The 16,888-nt window shown below is 55.9% G+C and overlaps 1 protein-coding gene across 2 annotated transcripts in view; it reads right to left on the reverse strand.

Annotated features, from left to right (window-relative positions):
* Nucleotides 1-289: 289 nt before the first annotated feature.
* The window catches only part of RAB35 (RAB35, member RAS oncogene family), a 16,933-nt gene continuing 334 nt past the window's right edge, over nt 290-16,888 (reverse strand). Inside the window, exons 2-6 of one of the 2 annotated variants that reach the window (XM_034638942.1) lie at nt 11,557-11,607; nt 8,898-9,021; nt 4,189-4,313; nt 3,969-4,093; nt 290-2,639 (exon numbers count right to left, since the gene is read on the reverse strand). In XM_034638942.1, the coding sequence (XP_034494833.1) occupies nt 2,511-2,639; nt 3,969-4,093; nt 4,189-4,313; nt 8,898-9,021; nt 11,557-11,607 (554 nt within the window). In that variant the 3' untranslated portion in view covers nt 290-2,510. The remainder of the gene's footprint in view (nt 2,640-3,968; nt 4,094-4,188; nt 4,314-8,897; nt 9,022-11,556; nt 11,608-16,888) is intronic. The other variant, XM_034638943.1, reaches the window with a different exon arrangement.

The raw sequence follows: 16,888 nt of genomic DNA on the forward strand, positions 1-16,888 counted from the left end.
GCAAAGTTTCCACCGCGTCCTTCCGGCCACGCAGAGAATAAACACAGCGCTTCCCCTGGCATCGGACCCCGTGCGCTCCCAACCTCTGCGTCCAACCAGAGGGGAAGCTCAACCTGGACCAACCTTTTGTGGAGAAAACAAACTTGGCTTCTGAAAGTGTCCCCGGGCCTCAACAGGCACCTGTGCTGGACTCAGACCAGAACAAACAAGAGCTGGATACCGTGGGTGGGAAGAAGGCAGGCCCACCCAGAGCACAGCTGGAGGAGAGGAAATAGACCCTGGAAGAAAATTTGGCAGCTTGAACCTTTATTTTTAGTATTTTTTTAAAAAGCATAATTAGAAACTTTCAATACAGAAATAATCCTAGCAAACCATTTAAAAGTTGTGTTGTTCGACAGGAATTTCACATCAGGTCCACCAGGACATCAGTCCAGCCCTGTGAGTCCCCCACCCCCACCCCCCATTCATGCGTGTAACACTCAGTGGGACAGGCACACTGTCGTCACCAAAATCACCCCACCACCTGGGTCTGGACGTCCAGTTGCCAGAGCCACGGTGTCTTCTAGCCCAGACTGGAAGCTTCCAGGACCCCTTCCCCTTATTGCTTGGATTTGCAAGCACCGCCACACTGATGTCACGTGAATGCTCAGAGTTGAGTACGCTGCCCACCCAGAAGTCTCACGCTCTCTGCATCCCGCACAGGACTTATGGTCACCCAGCACAGCCCTGAGGACGGAGACCACACTTTCGCTCCTGGCCCCCAGCCAGTCAGAAAATGCCTGTCGGCTGGCCCCACGGCCACCCTCGCAGCACCGCTTCCCCAGGCCCAGAGCTCCCCCACCTTTTCAGGTGGCTCCAGTGAAGGCCTGCTCACAGAGAAGCACAGGCTTTTGGCAGTCTGGGGAAGTGGAGAGACAGGTCAGAAGAAACCCCTAGTTTTTGATTAAAAACCCATCAACAGTGTTAACATGGAAAATCTGCAGTGTGATCTGTGATGTGATTGTCCAATCAGGGCTTTGCCTGGAAATCGCCTAGGAAAGGAAATCTAACAAAACACATCATGGTGTTGAAATAAATTATTCCCAGGTTACGTGATCCTTTTAGGGGAAAGGTGAATGATGAAGTGTCCCAAGGGGGACAGTAATCAAGTGCAGATGACCCTGGCTTTTTCCTCCAGGGGACCAGGGTCAAAGCTGGCTGGCTCCCAGCCCCCACTGCCATTCCTTCCCACCCGCTAAGAAATCCTCCTGCTGCCTTTGTACTAAAACAGTTCTGTCAGTGATCCCAGGCTGCCTGCTGTGGCGTCCCCACAGTCCAGCAGTGCCGGGCGCCCACTCCTCACATTCAGAGGAGCCTGCTGCCACAACGGAGACCCAGGAACTCCGTGGAAAGCCCTAGGCCGACACAGATGAGGGTGGGAGGCCCGTTCTCCTTTCCCACCAAGAAACGGCCAGGACGGCGAGGCTGCTCTGCCCAGAGCCCGGCCCCACAATGACAGGAAGCCGTCCAACTTTTCTAAAAACACTGGACCCAAAGCGGGGAGGCCACGTTTGCTGCTGTGCCAACCAAACCTCAGGAAGAAAAAGTGTGAGGAACTTAATTCATTTGATTTGGCTTCATTTTATGTGTTAAAATAACGCTCCTCAGTGCCCCTGCAAGCCCCCTTCCCCGCACAAACACACCCCTACCTTTCTGTTGGAACTGAAACAGGCTGGTATAAATTAAAAGCCACGGTTTCCCTGGATTTGTAGTTCAGAGGCATCTAGACGGCAGGACAAGAAATCTGGTGACCAAAAGGCAGGAGCAAGTCTTCTGTAAGCCAAAAGGCTAGGCCTCTAGTAGGATCCCCCAGGCCTACCTCAAGGCCGGGTTTCCCCCAGCTGCCAGAATGGTTATGGGGGCGGGGGAGAGGGAGGGGTGGGGAAGGAAGGGAGCTGGGCTGGGAAGAGACACAGCACAGGCCCCGGAGAGAGGGGAGATCCTACGTGCCAGGAGAGAAGCCGACAGCCTGTAGGAGAGAACAAATAACATGGAAGGCCTGCTCCGCCAGCCCAGGTTGGCAAAAGATGTGGCTAGAACTCGATCCTGTCTCCTCAGGAAGCCGATGGCCGGAAGATGGGATGGGGCAGGGCAGGGCCGGGAGGGTCTATGGCAGCGGGCTGGCATTACGGAGACGGAAGCCAGAGCGGGACGAGGGTGGTGCGGCTGGTTAAAGCAATATACATTATGTACAAACTCTGGTTAATCAGTCCGCTCGGCTGGCAGCGTCCTCGCCGGGCCCAGGTGCCTTGGCCAGGGGGCAGGGGCACCAGAAGGGAAGGGCAGGTTGTCCAACACCTTCTTGGCACTCAAGGGGGGAGGGGAGGAAGTGCCGACGGCGCCTCCCGATACAAAAACGTGGAGAGGATTCTTTAAATAACGGCACGAAACTGAGACTGTCCCCGAGGAGCCCCGCGGGCCTCGGGCCGGGGAGCGGCCGCAGTGCAGTCTCTGCAGTGGGCTGGGGGGCATTAGCAGCAGCGTTTCTTTCGTTTACTGTTCTTCGTGAGCTTCACCACATCGTTCTGTTGTTGCTGCTGCTGTTTGGCTAAGTTGTCTTTCTTTGCTCGGAGGACCAGCTCTGTGATGCAGTTGAACATCTGTGAGGACGAAGGAGGCGGGGTGGGCCTCAGACCGGGCGCCGAGGCCCTGCTCCCTATTTGCTATTTCTACTCATGCGGGCTCTCTGTACGTATGTCCTCAAACCCTTTCCAAAAGGAGCTGGTCAATTCTAAAGGTCAAAAGGGAACAACATCAAAGCCCCATAAGCTGTGTCTTAGGGAAATCAATCTCAGGGATTTTCCAGTCTTTCTTCTAAAAAGAGAGAAAGAACCTCTCCAGCTGGAATCTTCAGACAAGACAAAGGTACCCCTGCTCTGGTGATGGGCCAGAGGGACCCAGAGCCTGCCCACTCCAGGCAACGTGACTGCACGTCCTGCCTAGAACCTTCCCCAGACCCCAATCCAAGATGTCCTTGCGGTGCCAGGATCCAATGGAACTCCACCTGCCAACCCACAGTCCTCTCCTCCACTCTGCCAGGAAAGGTATCAAGCACTTGACATAATTGGCTTCACTTACTCCTCACAACCCAGGAGGCAGGGACTCTCACCCCACCCCGATCTACAGAAGGACAGGTGCAACCTAGAAAGGTTTAAGTCACCGCCCAAGGTCACACAGAAAGACCCGTCTTGTGATCCCAGCCTGACTCTGAGGCACCTGGGCTCCCTGCCACCGTGCAGTCGGGTGTCCAGGATGCAGTGGGGGATCCTGGCTTCCCTGGGCCTCCAGATTCCACACACTGTAGGGCAGGACTCACCCAAAGCTAGGAGCATGGCCTGCCTGGGTTTGTGGCAAAAGGTCCCACTTTTCTCCCACAGACTCACAACTACTTCCCAGCAGGCCTAGCAGAAGGGAAGCTGCCCCTGGCCAAAAGCTCAGCTGCTCTGCGGGGGACATGTCTCCCCAGGAGCCTCTGGGGGACTCGCAGCAGGTGCCCACCTGAACTCTGGAGGCCACAGGGAAGCAACCAGGTGTCTGCAGGGAGGCCAAGGCCCCAAGGAAAGCCGTAAGAGCAGGAAGAGGTAACAGGTGGGCCCAGGGAGGGCAGTGAGGCTGAAGACTGAGTGGGAACCCTGCGTGGCTGGGCTAAGAGACAGGTCTCACTGTGACTCGGCCTCTTACAAGTTGGGTGATAGCCCTCAATTTGGAACCTCAGGTCAGAGGGCTGTTGAGATATGAGCTAACACCTGCAAAGGGCCTAGCATGATGCCTGGCACCCAGTAGCCCCGAGAAACGGCAGTTACTAGGAGGTTTTCTGTCAGCCACACGGGTGCTATGGGCCAGCTAGACGTGGAGAGAGGAGGGCTGTGGTGGTGGGACAGAGTTGGGCCCCACTCCCTCCCCTGCCCCCACTTGGGCCCAGGCCTCACCTCTTCCACATTGACGTTCTCCTTGGCACTGGTCTCAAACAACTGGATCCCCATCTGCCCTGCGAATTTGTAGGCATCTTCCGTTTCCACCACCTTCCGCTCAGGGTCGTCATTCTTATTCCCCACTTCAAGGCAAAGCAAAGTCAGGGCGGCCCTGCAGGAGCACCCCCCCCCGCCACCCTCCAGGCCACTGTCCCCACCCCGGTGGGTCCAGCCTCACCTAATATTCGGCACACATCATCACAGTTTTGGTTGATTTCATGAAGCCACCGCTTGACGTTGACAAAGGACTCCGCACTGGTGACGTCATAAACCACGATGACCCCGTGGGTCCCTCGATAATACCTGTAGGGTCAGGATCTGTCAGAGCTTCAGCCTAGACAAGAGTAGCCCCTTCACTAAGACCGAGCCTGCCCGCGTCTGGACAGTGGGCAGGGATACGGTGATGGGCGCCATGCCGTCCTGCAAGACACCCAGCACCTCTACGTCCCAGCCGGGATGCCCAGCAACACCACTGCTCACACTTGTCCCCAAGGCACCAGTGAAGAGGGAGCGGCCCTGAGGTGCCCAGTCAAGTTGTTCGAGTCTGCCACTAGCTGGAAACTTTTCTGAAGTTCTTGTTTTAGGTTTAAAATGCAAGTAATTTTTGTATTTGATGTCATATTATCACTGTCCTTATTTTAACATTCAAAGAATTTCTCTCTTCAAACCTCTCTTAGTAAATTGCCATTCCAAGAAGACACACCATTTGTGAAGCCCCGCCAATGTCTCATTCACTCCGCTGGGGGCAGGTAGACACCTCCCTTCCGCCACTCTGGGCTCCTCTGTGCCGGTGGCAGAGAGCACACAGAAACATTGTGGGCATCCAGGCACAGCCGGGAAGAAGGGGTCCCCAGTGTGCCACCATCCAAATGTGCAGACCCTATGGCCTGAGGTCAGCCAGAAGGTCTGGAAGGCAGGAGGATGTAAACATTCCCGTCCAGACGCCGCGACCCCATTCATTTACACAGTTTAGGAAAGATGGAGGACGTCGACCCCACACCGCCCCCCAGGCTGAGCGCAGCCCGTGCACTCGCCGTCACGTCTGTGGGAGAACAGCTCCTCCCGCACTCGAGCCTCGGTGGGGACAGTCCGGCCAGGCTGTGCGTGCCACCGTGTTCTCACGACCGGCTCATCGGCACTCTGGCCACCTCTTCCCTTTCGAGGCCCAGTCAAGGACAAAGGCCACCCTGGCACCATCTCTGAAAGGCTGGGGGACCCCAGGAGGGTTCCTGCAGGCACCTCGGCACACCTCCTTCCTTAACTGTGAAGTGAATATCCTGGTACTTGCTCTAGGGATGGTTGCGAGGAATAAAGGAGGTAACTTATGTTTTCATAGGGGCCAGTCAGTGGTCAACAGTCAAGGAACAGTGGCTCTTCCCCATCATTAACATGCCTTCAGCGACAAGCTGGGGCCCCGGACACAGGTGGAAGAAAACCAAGGGACAGCGTGCGAGGCAGTGGGTGAAAGCCGCCCTCCCGAGCTGGCTACAGAGGCTGCGAGCAGACGCGGTCTGTGCTGTGCCCTCGGGTCTAGCCCGGCTGGTGTCCCCCAGCCTGGCTCTGCCCCCCTCAGAAACCTTCCAGGGCCTCCCGGGGGCCAGGGTCCCTGCCCTAGGGAGCCCGCACCGTGAGCCGCACAGCACCGGGCCCTCAGGAGCAGCTCGTGGCCGAGCCTCGGCAGCCGCTGCGGGGGGTGCCAGGTCATCGCCCAGCTGGGCAGGAGCACGCGCCAGGTCCAGGGCGACAGACGACTGTCCCCGGCCAGCAAAGGTAGTGCAAGTAAAGGAACGTTTCCAAGCTCTCCTGCGTTGAAGACTATTGAAAACGCCAAGAAATGCTCAAAGGGGCTTTATCAGAGAGCGACAACTCATCTGAGGACAAGATCGGGGGCTCAGAGCTCAGACGGGGGCACCAGTGCTTCTGGACATCCTGTCACCAGGGCCACCAGTAACAACACCCACTCACCCCTGCCCAGCTCTGTGCCCGGCATGGTGCCCAACACTTTATATCCCCTGCCCCATTGATCTTTGCAGCCACCTGGTGTGACAGACACAAGCGCCACCATTTTACCAGTGAGGACACGAGGCTACGTGGAGCGACCTGCAGAAGTCCTAGTGTCTGGGTCTGACTCCCGGTCCAGGGCCAGGTATCAAAGGGGCTTCCCTTCCTCACCATCCAACACCTCGTTACTCACTCCTCCCCGACCTGCACCCCAGCCAGGGCGCTCAGGGTCAGCCAACCCCAGCCTCAGAGAGAGGAGAAGCAGGGTGACAACGGGGCTCCTCGTCAGGCTAACAGGATGCAGGTCTAGTTTCTCTTTTAAAGCCCTGAATCAGAAAAGGCCATTCTAGGGGCGCCTGGGTGGCACAGAGGTTAAGCACCTGCCTTCGGCTCAGGGCGTGATCCCGGTGTTATGGGATCGAGCCCCACATCGGGCTCCTTCGCTGGGAGCCTGCTTCTTCCTCTCCCACTCCCCCTGCTTGTGTTTCCCTCTCTCGCTGGCTGTCTCTCTCTCTGTCAAATAAATAAATAAAATCTTTAAAAAAAAAAAAAAGAAAGAAAAGGCCATTCTACTACACCCCGACTGCCCCAATCTCTGAGAACAACTCCCGAACTCTCCCGAGACTCCTTCACCAGCCACCCTCCCAAGGCGTCGCGTCTCCCCATGGCCCTCGGCATGGCGTGCGCAGCACCCCCCGAAGCGCAGTGGGGACCACGAGACGGAGCTTCCTCAGCCCCCCAAGTCAGGCAAGATGGCCAGCAGGGCCCAGGCCGTGCTCCCCGGCCAGCACTGTGCCACACCGCCCCCTTCTCGAGCACCCGACACAAACATGTACTGCCCTCCGGTAGCTGAGCGACTCCAGTGTCCCCAACAGAACAGAGGCGGCGGCTCTCCCTCTGCCACCCTGACCTGACAGCAGCTGACCTCACGTGGCCACGGGCTCCTCTGCACCCCAGCCCATTGCCCTGCCCAAAGCCCTTTGCTGGGCCACCCTGCACTCCCTGAGTGGTTTTAAGCCGCAGGAGACACCAGAGCCTCTGCCTCAGCCCCAGTCCCTCAGGGCGGCGCCGGCAGAGAGCAGGGCCGCGGACTGAACCAGAAGGCAAGAGCCTTGACATCAAACGGGGCCTCAATTCAACTCCTAACTAAGAAACCAAACTAAGTCACTTTGCCCTCTCTGGGCCTCAATTTTCTCATCCATAGAATGGAAATAATCACAGGACTCTTTATTTGGAATTAAGTGAAACAAACTAGGTAAAATCCTTAGCCACAGTCCCAGCTCAGAGTAAGGACACCTGGGGTCGGTGCCAGACCTCCGGACCTGGACAAGAGGTCTTATTCAGGTCTGGATGCTTGGGCCGCCCATGCCATGCATCCTACCCCAAGGAGCCTCTGACCCAGTCGCCCTCCTTAAGGCCTTGCTGGCAGTTGCTGAGACACGAAGGGACTCAGGCAGCTCATCAGCAAGTAGTCACAGAGAGCTGGCCCGGGCGGCCCCCAGGCCTGGGGACCCATGGGGTTTGCGGCATCACAGGCCACGGCGCACGTGTGCTCACCACGGCCGGCCCGATGACAGAAGCCCCTCCTGCTCAGGGCCTGCTCGGGCTCCAGCCCCTCCAACCAGGGCAGCCCACGCACTGGCCTAGCCCCTCTCCCTGCCTGGCCAGCACCCCCGAGTCCCCCCCACGACACTCCCAGCCACCACCGTGGGGGCTTCTCACCCCCCAACATCCCACCACTCAGAGGTCCTGAGGAGCCTCAGGACGGGCAGCCAGCCCGGGCTCTGTCCCATTCCCATGCCGAAGGGAAGAAAGGGATCTCTGGCCAGGAAAACTCACACTTTCCCAAGAGCCCCCAGTCACACTGGAACTTCTGGGGGGAGGCAAAGAAGAGGCCGACCAAAGAAGCAACTACTGCAGGCCAGACACCGGCTCCTCCTCTGCACACATCACGGTGTGGAGCTCAGGCTCTGCCACTCACTGGAAGCAGGACCCCGCTCAGAAGTTCCCTCCTCCGTAAAATGGGGAAAGCAACAGTACCAACTGCAGCGAGCTCAACAAGAGCATCCGTGTGAAGCCCAAGCAGAGCACCTGGCACAGAGGACTCGGCATTAAAGCAAATCCTAAGAAGAAACCCTCTGGGAAACTGAAGCACAGACAGTTTAGGCAACTTGCCCAAGGTCACACAGTAGAACAGAAATATAAATTCCAAGCTGTCTTCAAAGCCCTGTTCCTTCCTGGAAGCTTTTCTGTTAACAGCCCAAGAACCAAGAGCCCCTCCACAGGTCCACAGGACTCCTGCTGTCTGGGGCTCCGGGGGGGGTTCCCCTATTTACAGCTAAGGACCACAGAGGTGCCGCAGCAGCAAAGGAGGGCAACCCAGCAGGTGAACCAGGTTCCCAGTAAACAGCTCTGGGGAGCCAGGGGAGAGGCCTCCTGACGGCCTCCTATGTCCCAGTGCTCCTTCCGGGCCTCTCAAAAGAGAGAAGCCTCCAAGTTGGGGTAGGTGACAGGAGCCGGCACGGCCGACCGTGGCTGTCACAGCTAGGGCCAAACAACAGGAACTCACTAAGTGTTTGACCACCTAGGAAGCCACATCCTTGTTCTCCCATTTCACCTACCGAGGAACTGAAGGCCAGAGGGGGAGACGACGGACTCGTCCTGTCCTGTTCTGCCAGCCCCGAGAGCCAGGGCACTCAGCCACTGGCCACCCGCGGGCAGCAGCCCACCTCGTCACCTGCTTCTCTCGTGCAGCACCAGCCACTGTGGCCAGCAAGGAGCTCCCCTCCTGACAGCTCGGGGGGCCCGCCCCAGTGACATTTCTGTGACTCGGGACACCCGGCGCAGAGTGAGAGCGGCAGCCGGCCGGCCCGACTCCTGACTCACGTGGAGGTGATGGTGCGGAAGCGCTCCTGCCCGGCCGTGTCCCAGATCTGCAGCTTCACTTTCTCCCCGTCGATCTCCACCGTCCGAATCTTGAAATCCACTCCGATTGTGGTGATGTAGCTGCCTGCACACACACACGTTAGCCAGGCCCACGGGGCGCCCCCGTCGGACGTGTCCTCACCCGCACAGGCGACCCTGGCCTCCACAATCCCTCCCCACTGGCTCTTCGTGCCCAGCACATACGAGGTCCCGGAGACACAGCCCTGAGCAAGACAGACGAGGTCCACATCCCGATGGAGGGGTGTGGAGGTAAGGGCGAGAGACAGGACACAATGAAACAAAGTGACCAAGACCACGATTTCAGGGGTGAGGAGCACCACAAAGGAAACCAAACCAGGAAGAGGCAGGGCAGGGGCCGGGCTCTTTTCATTAGAGGGGCCAGCGCAAATGTGTCAGCAGTGGCCTGAGCATGCTGGGGAGCCTGGGACACACTCTGGGTTTTTGGGGTTTTTTTCCTGTGCTACTCCCAACACTGTAAATGACCCACAATATTAACTTCCTAACACACAAGTCACAACCTGCATTTTGGAAAACACTGCTCCAGGCAGAGGAGACAACGATAGCAAAAACAGCAATGGTGGGGGGGGGGGGTCGAGCACACAGTGGGAGGCAGGTAGGAGGACCGGAGGCCAGGTCTCAGGGCCTTTGTGCCATTTTCACAAGCTTGGACTTTCTCTGCTGTGTGGCAGGGCGGCACTGAAGGGTCTGACTCAGAGCCTGAGCCGCACTGTAAACAGTTCGTTGGGGATCTGTGTGAAAGATGGAGTTGAAGAGAAAAATCTAGCCAATGTCCTAGTCCCGCCCAGGTTGACAAACAGCACACATTCACGCTCTGTTTGGGGCTTACTGTGTAACTCAGCGCTGCAGACAAGACCCACACACACCCAACTACACAGAGCGTATAGGAGGGGTCAAAGCTCAGGGTGGGGTGGAGCTCAGGGAAGGCTTCGGGGAGGAAGTCACATTTGGACCTAGCTCGAAAGAACAGGCACCATGTCCAAGGCCGAGAGGGGTGGGGGCAGAGCTACGAGCATCTGGCGGGTGGAGCCCCAGGCACCCGCTCAACATCCCTGCACGCAGAGCAGCCCCCACCCCAGGGAAGCACAGGGCCCCAGTGTCGATGGTGCCGAGCTGGAGAAACCCCGGTATAAACTCTGCTCACGCGAGACGGCCGCTGTGGTTTGCCACCCCAGGAAAGACCCTGCCGGAGACCCCAATGGGCAAGATGAACTCAGCCGTGGGGTATGGGATGGGCAGAAGCACAAGTGATGCTTCAGGCCGGAACCAGTGATGGTCTCGACTAAGACATTGGGAGTAGAACAGAAAGGAGACACTGTTCGGGAGACCAGAGCTGAAAGCTGCTGGGCGGGGAGCAAGAGGGACACGAGGGGGAAGAGCAGCACTCCTGAGCCTGAAAAGCTGCCCAGTAGTTACCATCCCCGAACAGAAGAGACCAGCAACAGCACCGGGCTGCTACTTCTAGAAGGATTCCTCAGTCCAGGCACTAGGACTCAGGGCGTCTCAGGTAATCCTTGCAATAATCCTACATGGCAGGGATGCCGAATGGTCCCGTTTCACAGACAGGCTGAGACTTAGTGGTGCCCAAGGGCACACGGGGCAGGCAACTCTTTCCGACATCACACTGTCAGTGGTGCCACAGGGCTACTGTCGGGCGAGCCCAGTTGTCTACCAAGAGGGAAGTGTTCGCCACGTAATAACTTCCTAATTGTAGCTTGCTGCTCAACCACAGCACACGAATTCCGACGACAGAGTCACATTCGGTCCCTGATCAGAGAGGCCAAGCCAACCAGAAGCCTCTGCAATGAACCTGACATAGTCAACAAACAAAAACATGTCCAGCTTCAGCAGCGATTGGAAAAATACACATTTAAGTGATAGCACTTTCTGCCTATTAGCTTAGCAAAAATGAAGAGTAAGACACAGCACTGATTAGAGTTGAGAAGGGGCTCTTTCGACCCCTTCAGTGGGAGTGTCACTCAGCACGAAGCTTCTTTCAACGGCAAGTTGGCAGTTTCAAATGCATATACCCCCTGACCTAGTAACTACACTTCTATACAAGGATAAACAGACGATGCATCACTTAAAATAGAAGCAGCCAGAAAGCACACACGTATCAAGAGCACTGCCGATGCACGATGCTGATCCATGCACAGCTCAGGAAAATCCACAGCCATTCAGAAGAACCAGAGGCGTGCTAGAGATGGGGAAGGATGGTCCTTGATACGCTGAGGGGAAGGCCAGTTGCCAACCCACCGCATGTAAAGTTGAAAAAAAGTCAGGAAGACACCATGCTGCACAGAGGCTCCCAGAGCACCAGAGTAGGGGCAGGTGAAGGGACAGCTTTCATTCCTCACCTCATGAGTCTGCCTGTTTGACATTTTATACAGGCATGTACTAACTTGTAATATTTAACTTTTTTTTTCCTCCCTTAAATGTTGGGGCACAAAAAGTCTCTGGGTAGAAAAGGATAGGCCTATTAAAGGATTTTCTGAACAAGACAGACATTAGGCAAAGGCCTGGCCAGGTAAAGGGATCTCCAACCCTGAATACTCCAGCAGCACCCCAGGGGAACACTCACCTGAGAAAGTGTTGTCTGCAAAACGTAACAGTAAACTGCTCTTGCCCACACCTGCAGGAGAGAAAGTAGGAGATGAGAGGGGGCCTGGGTGCCTCCCTCTAACCCAGTCCTTCAGGGAGACAGCACTGAAACGTTAACTCTTAAGAAGCTCAGCAGACCCATCTCCCACCTCAATGCTGCTGTTTGTCTCCCTGACCGGCCACACACCAAGAACACCTCTTCGACTCAATGTCTGACCTTTTCCTCTGTCCTGTTGTGAGATAAGCTGCCCCAAGTCCCGTGGGGAGAGCTGAGAAAGGGGCTCGTGCCCAGGCCCTGTGCTGATGAGGCCCAGAGGAAGATGCCAGATGAGAGAAATGAAGCAGGGGGAAGGTCAGCCAAATGATACGGGCCCCAAAGTGTGTCTAAAACCCACGGTCCCTAGAAAAGTACACATCGCGTGTGGAGCCTCAGTTTGCGTGCAGCATGAGACGAGGAATTGTGGACCTGGAAGGGACCCTCGAGACCATCAAGCCCATTTTACAGGTGAGAAAACAGGCCCAGACAACACAAGCCAACTGCCAGCCATCCTCCCCCTGCTGCTGTCACTGCCAGCTGGATCGGTGAGGTGGGGCTGTCTGCCTTACACCTGTCAGCCCGAGAGCTCACACGTGCTCAGACCATTTCACTTACCGCGGCATCCCCAGCGTACTTGCCCTAAGAGCAAGCAGAACCCCATAAGCTTGGCTTCCCTTTACCTCAAAACGAGCAGCTCTCGCCTGTGCACCTGCCCCGTCTCCCCCATCCCATCCCCTACACCTGCCAAGCCCATGGTCGACTGGGTGAACCAACCACAGAAGGAAGGAGTCGGTACACACAGAGCTGTGTGTGCGACAGGCACCTGGACGCTCCTGTAATTCCAGCTACGTCTCCGCAGAGGCGGCATCTGAGGCTGCGGGAGCTACGCAGCTGGCCTGCGGGGCTGAGATGGGCATCCAGGGCCGTCTAGTCCAGGCTCTAGGGCTCTCTCCAATACATACTGCGAGGACAGTCTTCCTGCGTCTGGTTCAGAAAGTAGAACAAAAAGACCCCAAAGGGGCTCCTGCATCTCACTCCCATGAGATCTGCAGCAGCAGTGCTGCCACTAGACGGGAGGAGACCTTAAACCAGGGTGTCTCAAGTGCCCCCAAGCTAAGAGCGAATTTGTAGGAAGGAGCCCACAAGCGTTCATCAGATCCTGAGGGGGTGCAGCCTCTGGCCCCCTCCTGTGCTGTTTCTCTAAACCTAACCCACCCCAGACATCCTCTCTGGCCAGTCCTCTCGGACGCTCTCTTCTGGGCACTTCTCCAATGAGTGAGTTGTCCAGGGATACCTAGGACTTGCTTCACGAAGTGAACCTGGGGCTTCCCTTCCCAAGGACAGGGGTGTGGCTCTGCACACACGGGTGCTGCACCCACAGTACCTGCGGCTCAGCCCCTGCGCCTGCAGCGCTCTTGCTCAGAGCCACTTCCTCATTGCCGCCTCCGCGAGGCTTCCTGCTGAGCCCAAGGAAAGCCCAAGCCCTGGGCTGGGTCTCTCACGGCGCTCTGCCCGGGCGCCGACACCCCATCATGCCTGCCGGCTCCTTGGCTTCCTCCTGGAGCCTTCTGGGTCGCTTACTCAGCTAAAAGCTGTGTCTGGGCCACGAGCTGTGAGTTCCTCTAGGAAGAAGATCTTGCTTCCCTTGCCCTGGGTATTTACAGGGCTGGAGGCTGGGCCCAGCACTTAGCAGATACCAAAAAAGCACGGCTTAATGAATTTAGGACCAAACAAATGCCAACTGCACTGACAGCTATGCCATTTAATGCTATGACCACAGCATTCACAGAAGCCAAAGCAATGGCTTCTGAACTTTCAGGGGGCAGCAGAATACTTCTTTAAAATTAAATTTTATCTGACTCCCATATATCTAAAACAGGTGTGGGACGTGTGCCTGGGTGGCTCAGTCAGTTAAGCGTCTGACTCTTGGTTTTGGCTCAGGTCACGATCTCAGGGTGAGATTGAGCCCCTTGTCGGGCTCTGCGCTGGGCATACAGCCTGCTTAGGATTCTCGCTCCCTCTCCCTCTGCCTCTCCCTCCCCACCGATTGCTCTCTCTAAAAAAATAAAATAAAAAATAACATAAAAAATAAAACACGTAAGGGGGGAGTTGCTCTCTCTGCAAAAAGCAAGGAAGCAGCAGTGTGCCCTCCGACTTGGCCTCTCCGAGTCCCCTGCACTCACCCCTGTGCTCTGCAGAGCTGCTGACAACCACCAGGCTGCAGAAAGACCACCACGGTCACCACAGTAACTGCTGCTCTGGGCCTGACACCAACCTCCAGCACTGCTCTTCTCTTTGAAAGGAAGAGAAACCCACCCTGAGAAATGACATCTCCTAAATATCGCTGGAAGAGGCCTCCTCAGGAAAGCAAGCTGCTTCCATTCATCCCACAGCACTGGCCTAAAGGAGGAAGTGACAGGTACCAATCTACCTTCACCACAGCTGAAGTCAAGGGCTTCCCAAGGGCTGTACCTAGCATGAAGCCCAACCAGTCCAGCCCCATCACCTTCTACCCTGCAAAGAGCACAGGCAGCCAGGAGAAAGATTTATTTGGCAAACACCACACATGCCCCTCAGCCATCACCGCTCTCCCCTGTCCCCTACCTCTCGGCCTCCACAGATGCTCTGGTCCTCAAAAAGCCCCCACAAAAGTCCCCACCCTCAGCCCAGCTCCTCCCTTGAGCTATGGTTAGTTCCCTCACTCGTCTGGGCTTCAGTTCTGGACTGTTGAAGACCCTTAGACCTTCGAGTAAGGCGTTCGCAATTTTAATCCTGGCTCAGTCACCCATTCACTGTACAACCTCGGACAAGTCACTTCCTCTCTCTGAGCCTCAGCTCACTCATCTGTAAAGTGAAAGGCTTTAACTAGTTCTCTGATGGCCACTCCAGCCTCGAGGTTCTACGAATGAGGATGGCTGGCCCCACAGATCAGATGAAATGCTGTTACACTTCTGAGCTGATGTCAGAAGAATATAAGACAAAGTGCAGAACCTCAGCCATAAAGAAGAGCTGCAAAAGCTGAGGGAATGTATTCCAGAAGCGTGTACAATGTGGCAGAGTGGGAAGAAGAACTCTAGATTTATAAAGAAAGAAACGAACATTCATTGAGGGCCCGCCAGGCCCGACACCAGCTGCTCACGCATAACACCGATGTGCATTAACTCCTGGCTTTGCCTGTGATGAGCTGTGTGACTTCGGGCAAGTCAGTCAGCTCCTCTGAGCCTTAGTTTCCTTACATGACAAATCGCACAGGCAGCAGGTGAGAACCAGACGAGAGAGGCTGTGAAATCATTTAGAAAACCTTAAGAAAACCTCCCCATAAGGAGCTAGTCCCAGGTGGTGCCTGATGTTCCCCTCCTCTCTCAGCGGCCACGCGCAGTCTGAGCTTCTGTAGCTACGACCTCCCAGGCTCGTTAGGGTCCAGCTCTGACTCCTGTACCCGATGTAGTTCCACGAGCTCAGACTAAACTAGGAGCCAGCCACATAACTTAGCGAGTCTTCTCCCACACCTGACTTCTGAGTGAAAAATCAATACACCAAGGCAAAATGTACCGTGAGAAAGGGGACCAGAACCATCCCCTGGGTTTTACAGAGAAAAGCCAACAAGCTGCATCTTCTTGCAGAGTTTATGCTTTTCATTTTTGGATATCAACACACAAGCCCTAGAGGGATAAGGACCCCTGACTGTGGTGGGCTTACTTTAACTCCAAAAGGAGAGAAATTACTCTCCTGTCAGCCCCTGGGAACAAAGGCCAGGCAGGGCTGAAATTAAATCCTGTAAAGGCGTAAGCCTCGGGACCCTGAGGAATGCCAGAGTCCATCTCCAAGGGTGAGTCCACACAGCTCATCTGGCTTTCTTTCATTCAAACCACAACGAATCCATCCTCCACCCATCTAACTCCTTCCTTGACCACAGCTACTCTGCATCTCCCTCGTTGGCCCCTAACTTTTCCCCTTACCTCTCCCTTCCACCAGTAACCACAGAAACCTCAGCCATCCTTCACCGGATCCAAACCATCAACCACATCCCAATCTAGCTTCACAGTGAGATCAAAACCCACTCACTTCCATGGCCAGCTATGGCCCAGTGTCACCCAACATTCCTCCATCAGGGTCTTACAACCCCTTTGATTTGCTCCCCTTTCCTTAACAACCCATGGGCTCCACCACCAACCTGGCCTCTGCCTTCAGTCATACGGCTCCCTTGCCCACACTCAACTCAGGTCTGGTCTATAAACCCGGCATGCTCCCAAGCCTCCCTCCCCATCGTATAATCCCTGCACCTCAGCTATACTCCCATAAACCTCCCAGGGCCTGCCCCCCTGACCTCTTGCTCATCCCATAAACCTTCTTACCTGCCACACTCCAAACACCTCTAAAACCCTCCACCCTTTCCCAGAAACCAACCTGTCTTTTCTAGGAATTTAACATTAATTCATTCATTCAACAAATGTGTTTTAGGCACCTACTGGTTGCAAGGCACTGCACCAGGCCCTGAGAAGATGCAGTGCATGGAGCTAAGAGCTCTCCAAGAGTGTATACGTGATAAGAGCCCTTTTGCAATACTGGCTGACCCACCTCCAGTACCCATCTAGTATGCAGTATGTAGCAGCAAACACGTACTGAGCACTCTCTACGTGCGGGCACTGTTCCCAACACTGTGTGTGCATTATCTCACTGAATACTCAGCCCTGCGAGGCAGATACTACTATTACTCCATTTTACAGATTGGGAAACGGAACAATACAGATAATAATGCAGCAGGAATGTGCCAGGCCCTGTGCGAGGTAATCCCATGAGACAGGTTCTGGGATTATCCCCAATTTACAGAGGAAGAAACTGAGGCTTACAAAGGGCACTAACAATCACATCAATAGCTAGCATCTACCCGGACTGACTTTACGCCAGGCTGGGCGTTAAGCACTTTCCCAGCTTTATCTCATCAAATAATCATACCACCCAGCGAGGCAAGTCCCCACTTCACAGATGAGGGAACTGAGGCTCACAAAGGCTAAACAACTTGCCCAAGGTCACAGTGAGGAAGCCGACAGTCCCAGAACTCGAACCCGGGTCTCTCCTACTCCAGGCATCGCGCGACTTGACCAAGGTCACACGTGAGACAGGGGTAGGCGCGGCGAGAAGACCGGGGTGCCCCAGCCCCGACCCCCGTGCGCCCAGCCCCTCCGCTCAGAAGCCGGGTGCCCCAACCTCACCTCGAGGCCGCCCCCAGCCCCTCGGCGCGCCCCCAGGCCCGGCAGCCGCCGGGCAGCCCCGC

This window comes from Ailuropoda melanoleuca, chromosome 12 (assembly GCF_002007445.2).
Source record: "Ailuropoda melanoleuca isolate Jingjing chromosome 12, ASM200744v2, whole genome shotgun sequence".
NCBI lineage: Eukaryota > Metazoa > Chordata > Mammalia > Carnivora > Ursidae > Ailuropoda > Ailuropoda melanoleuca.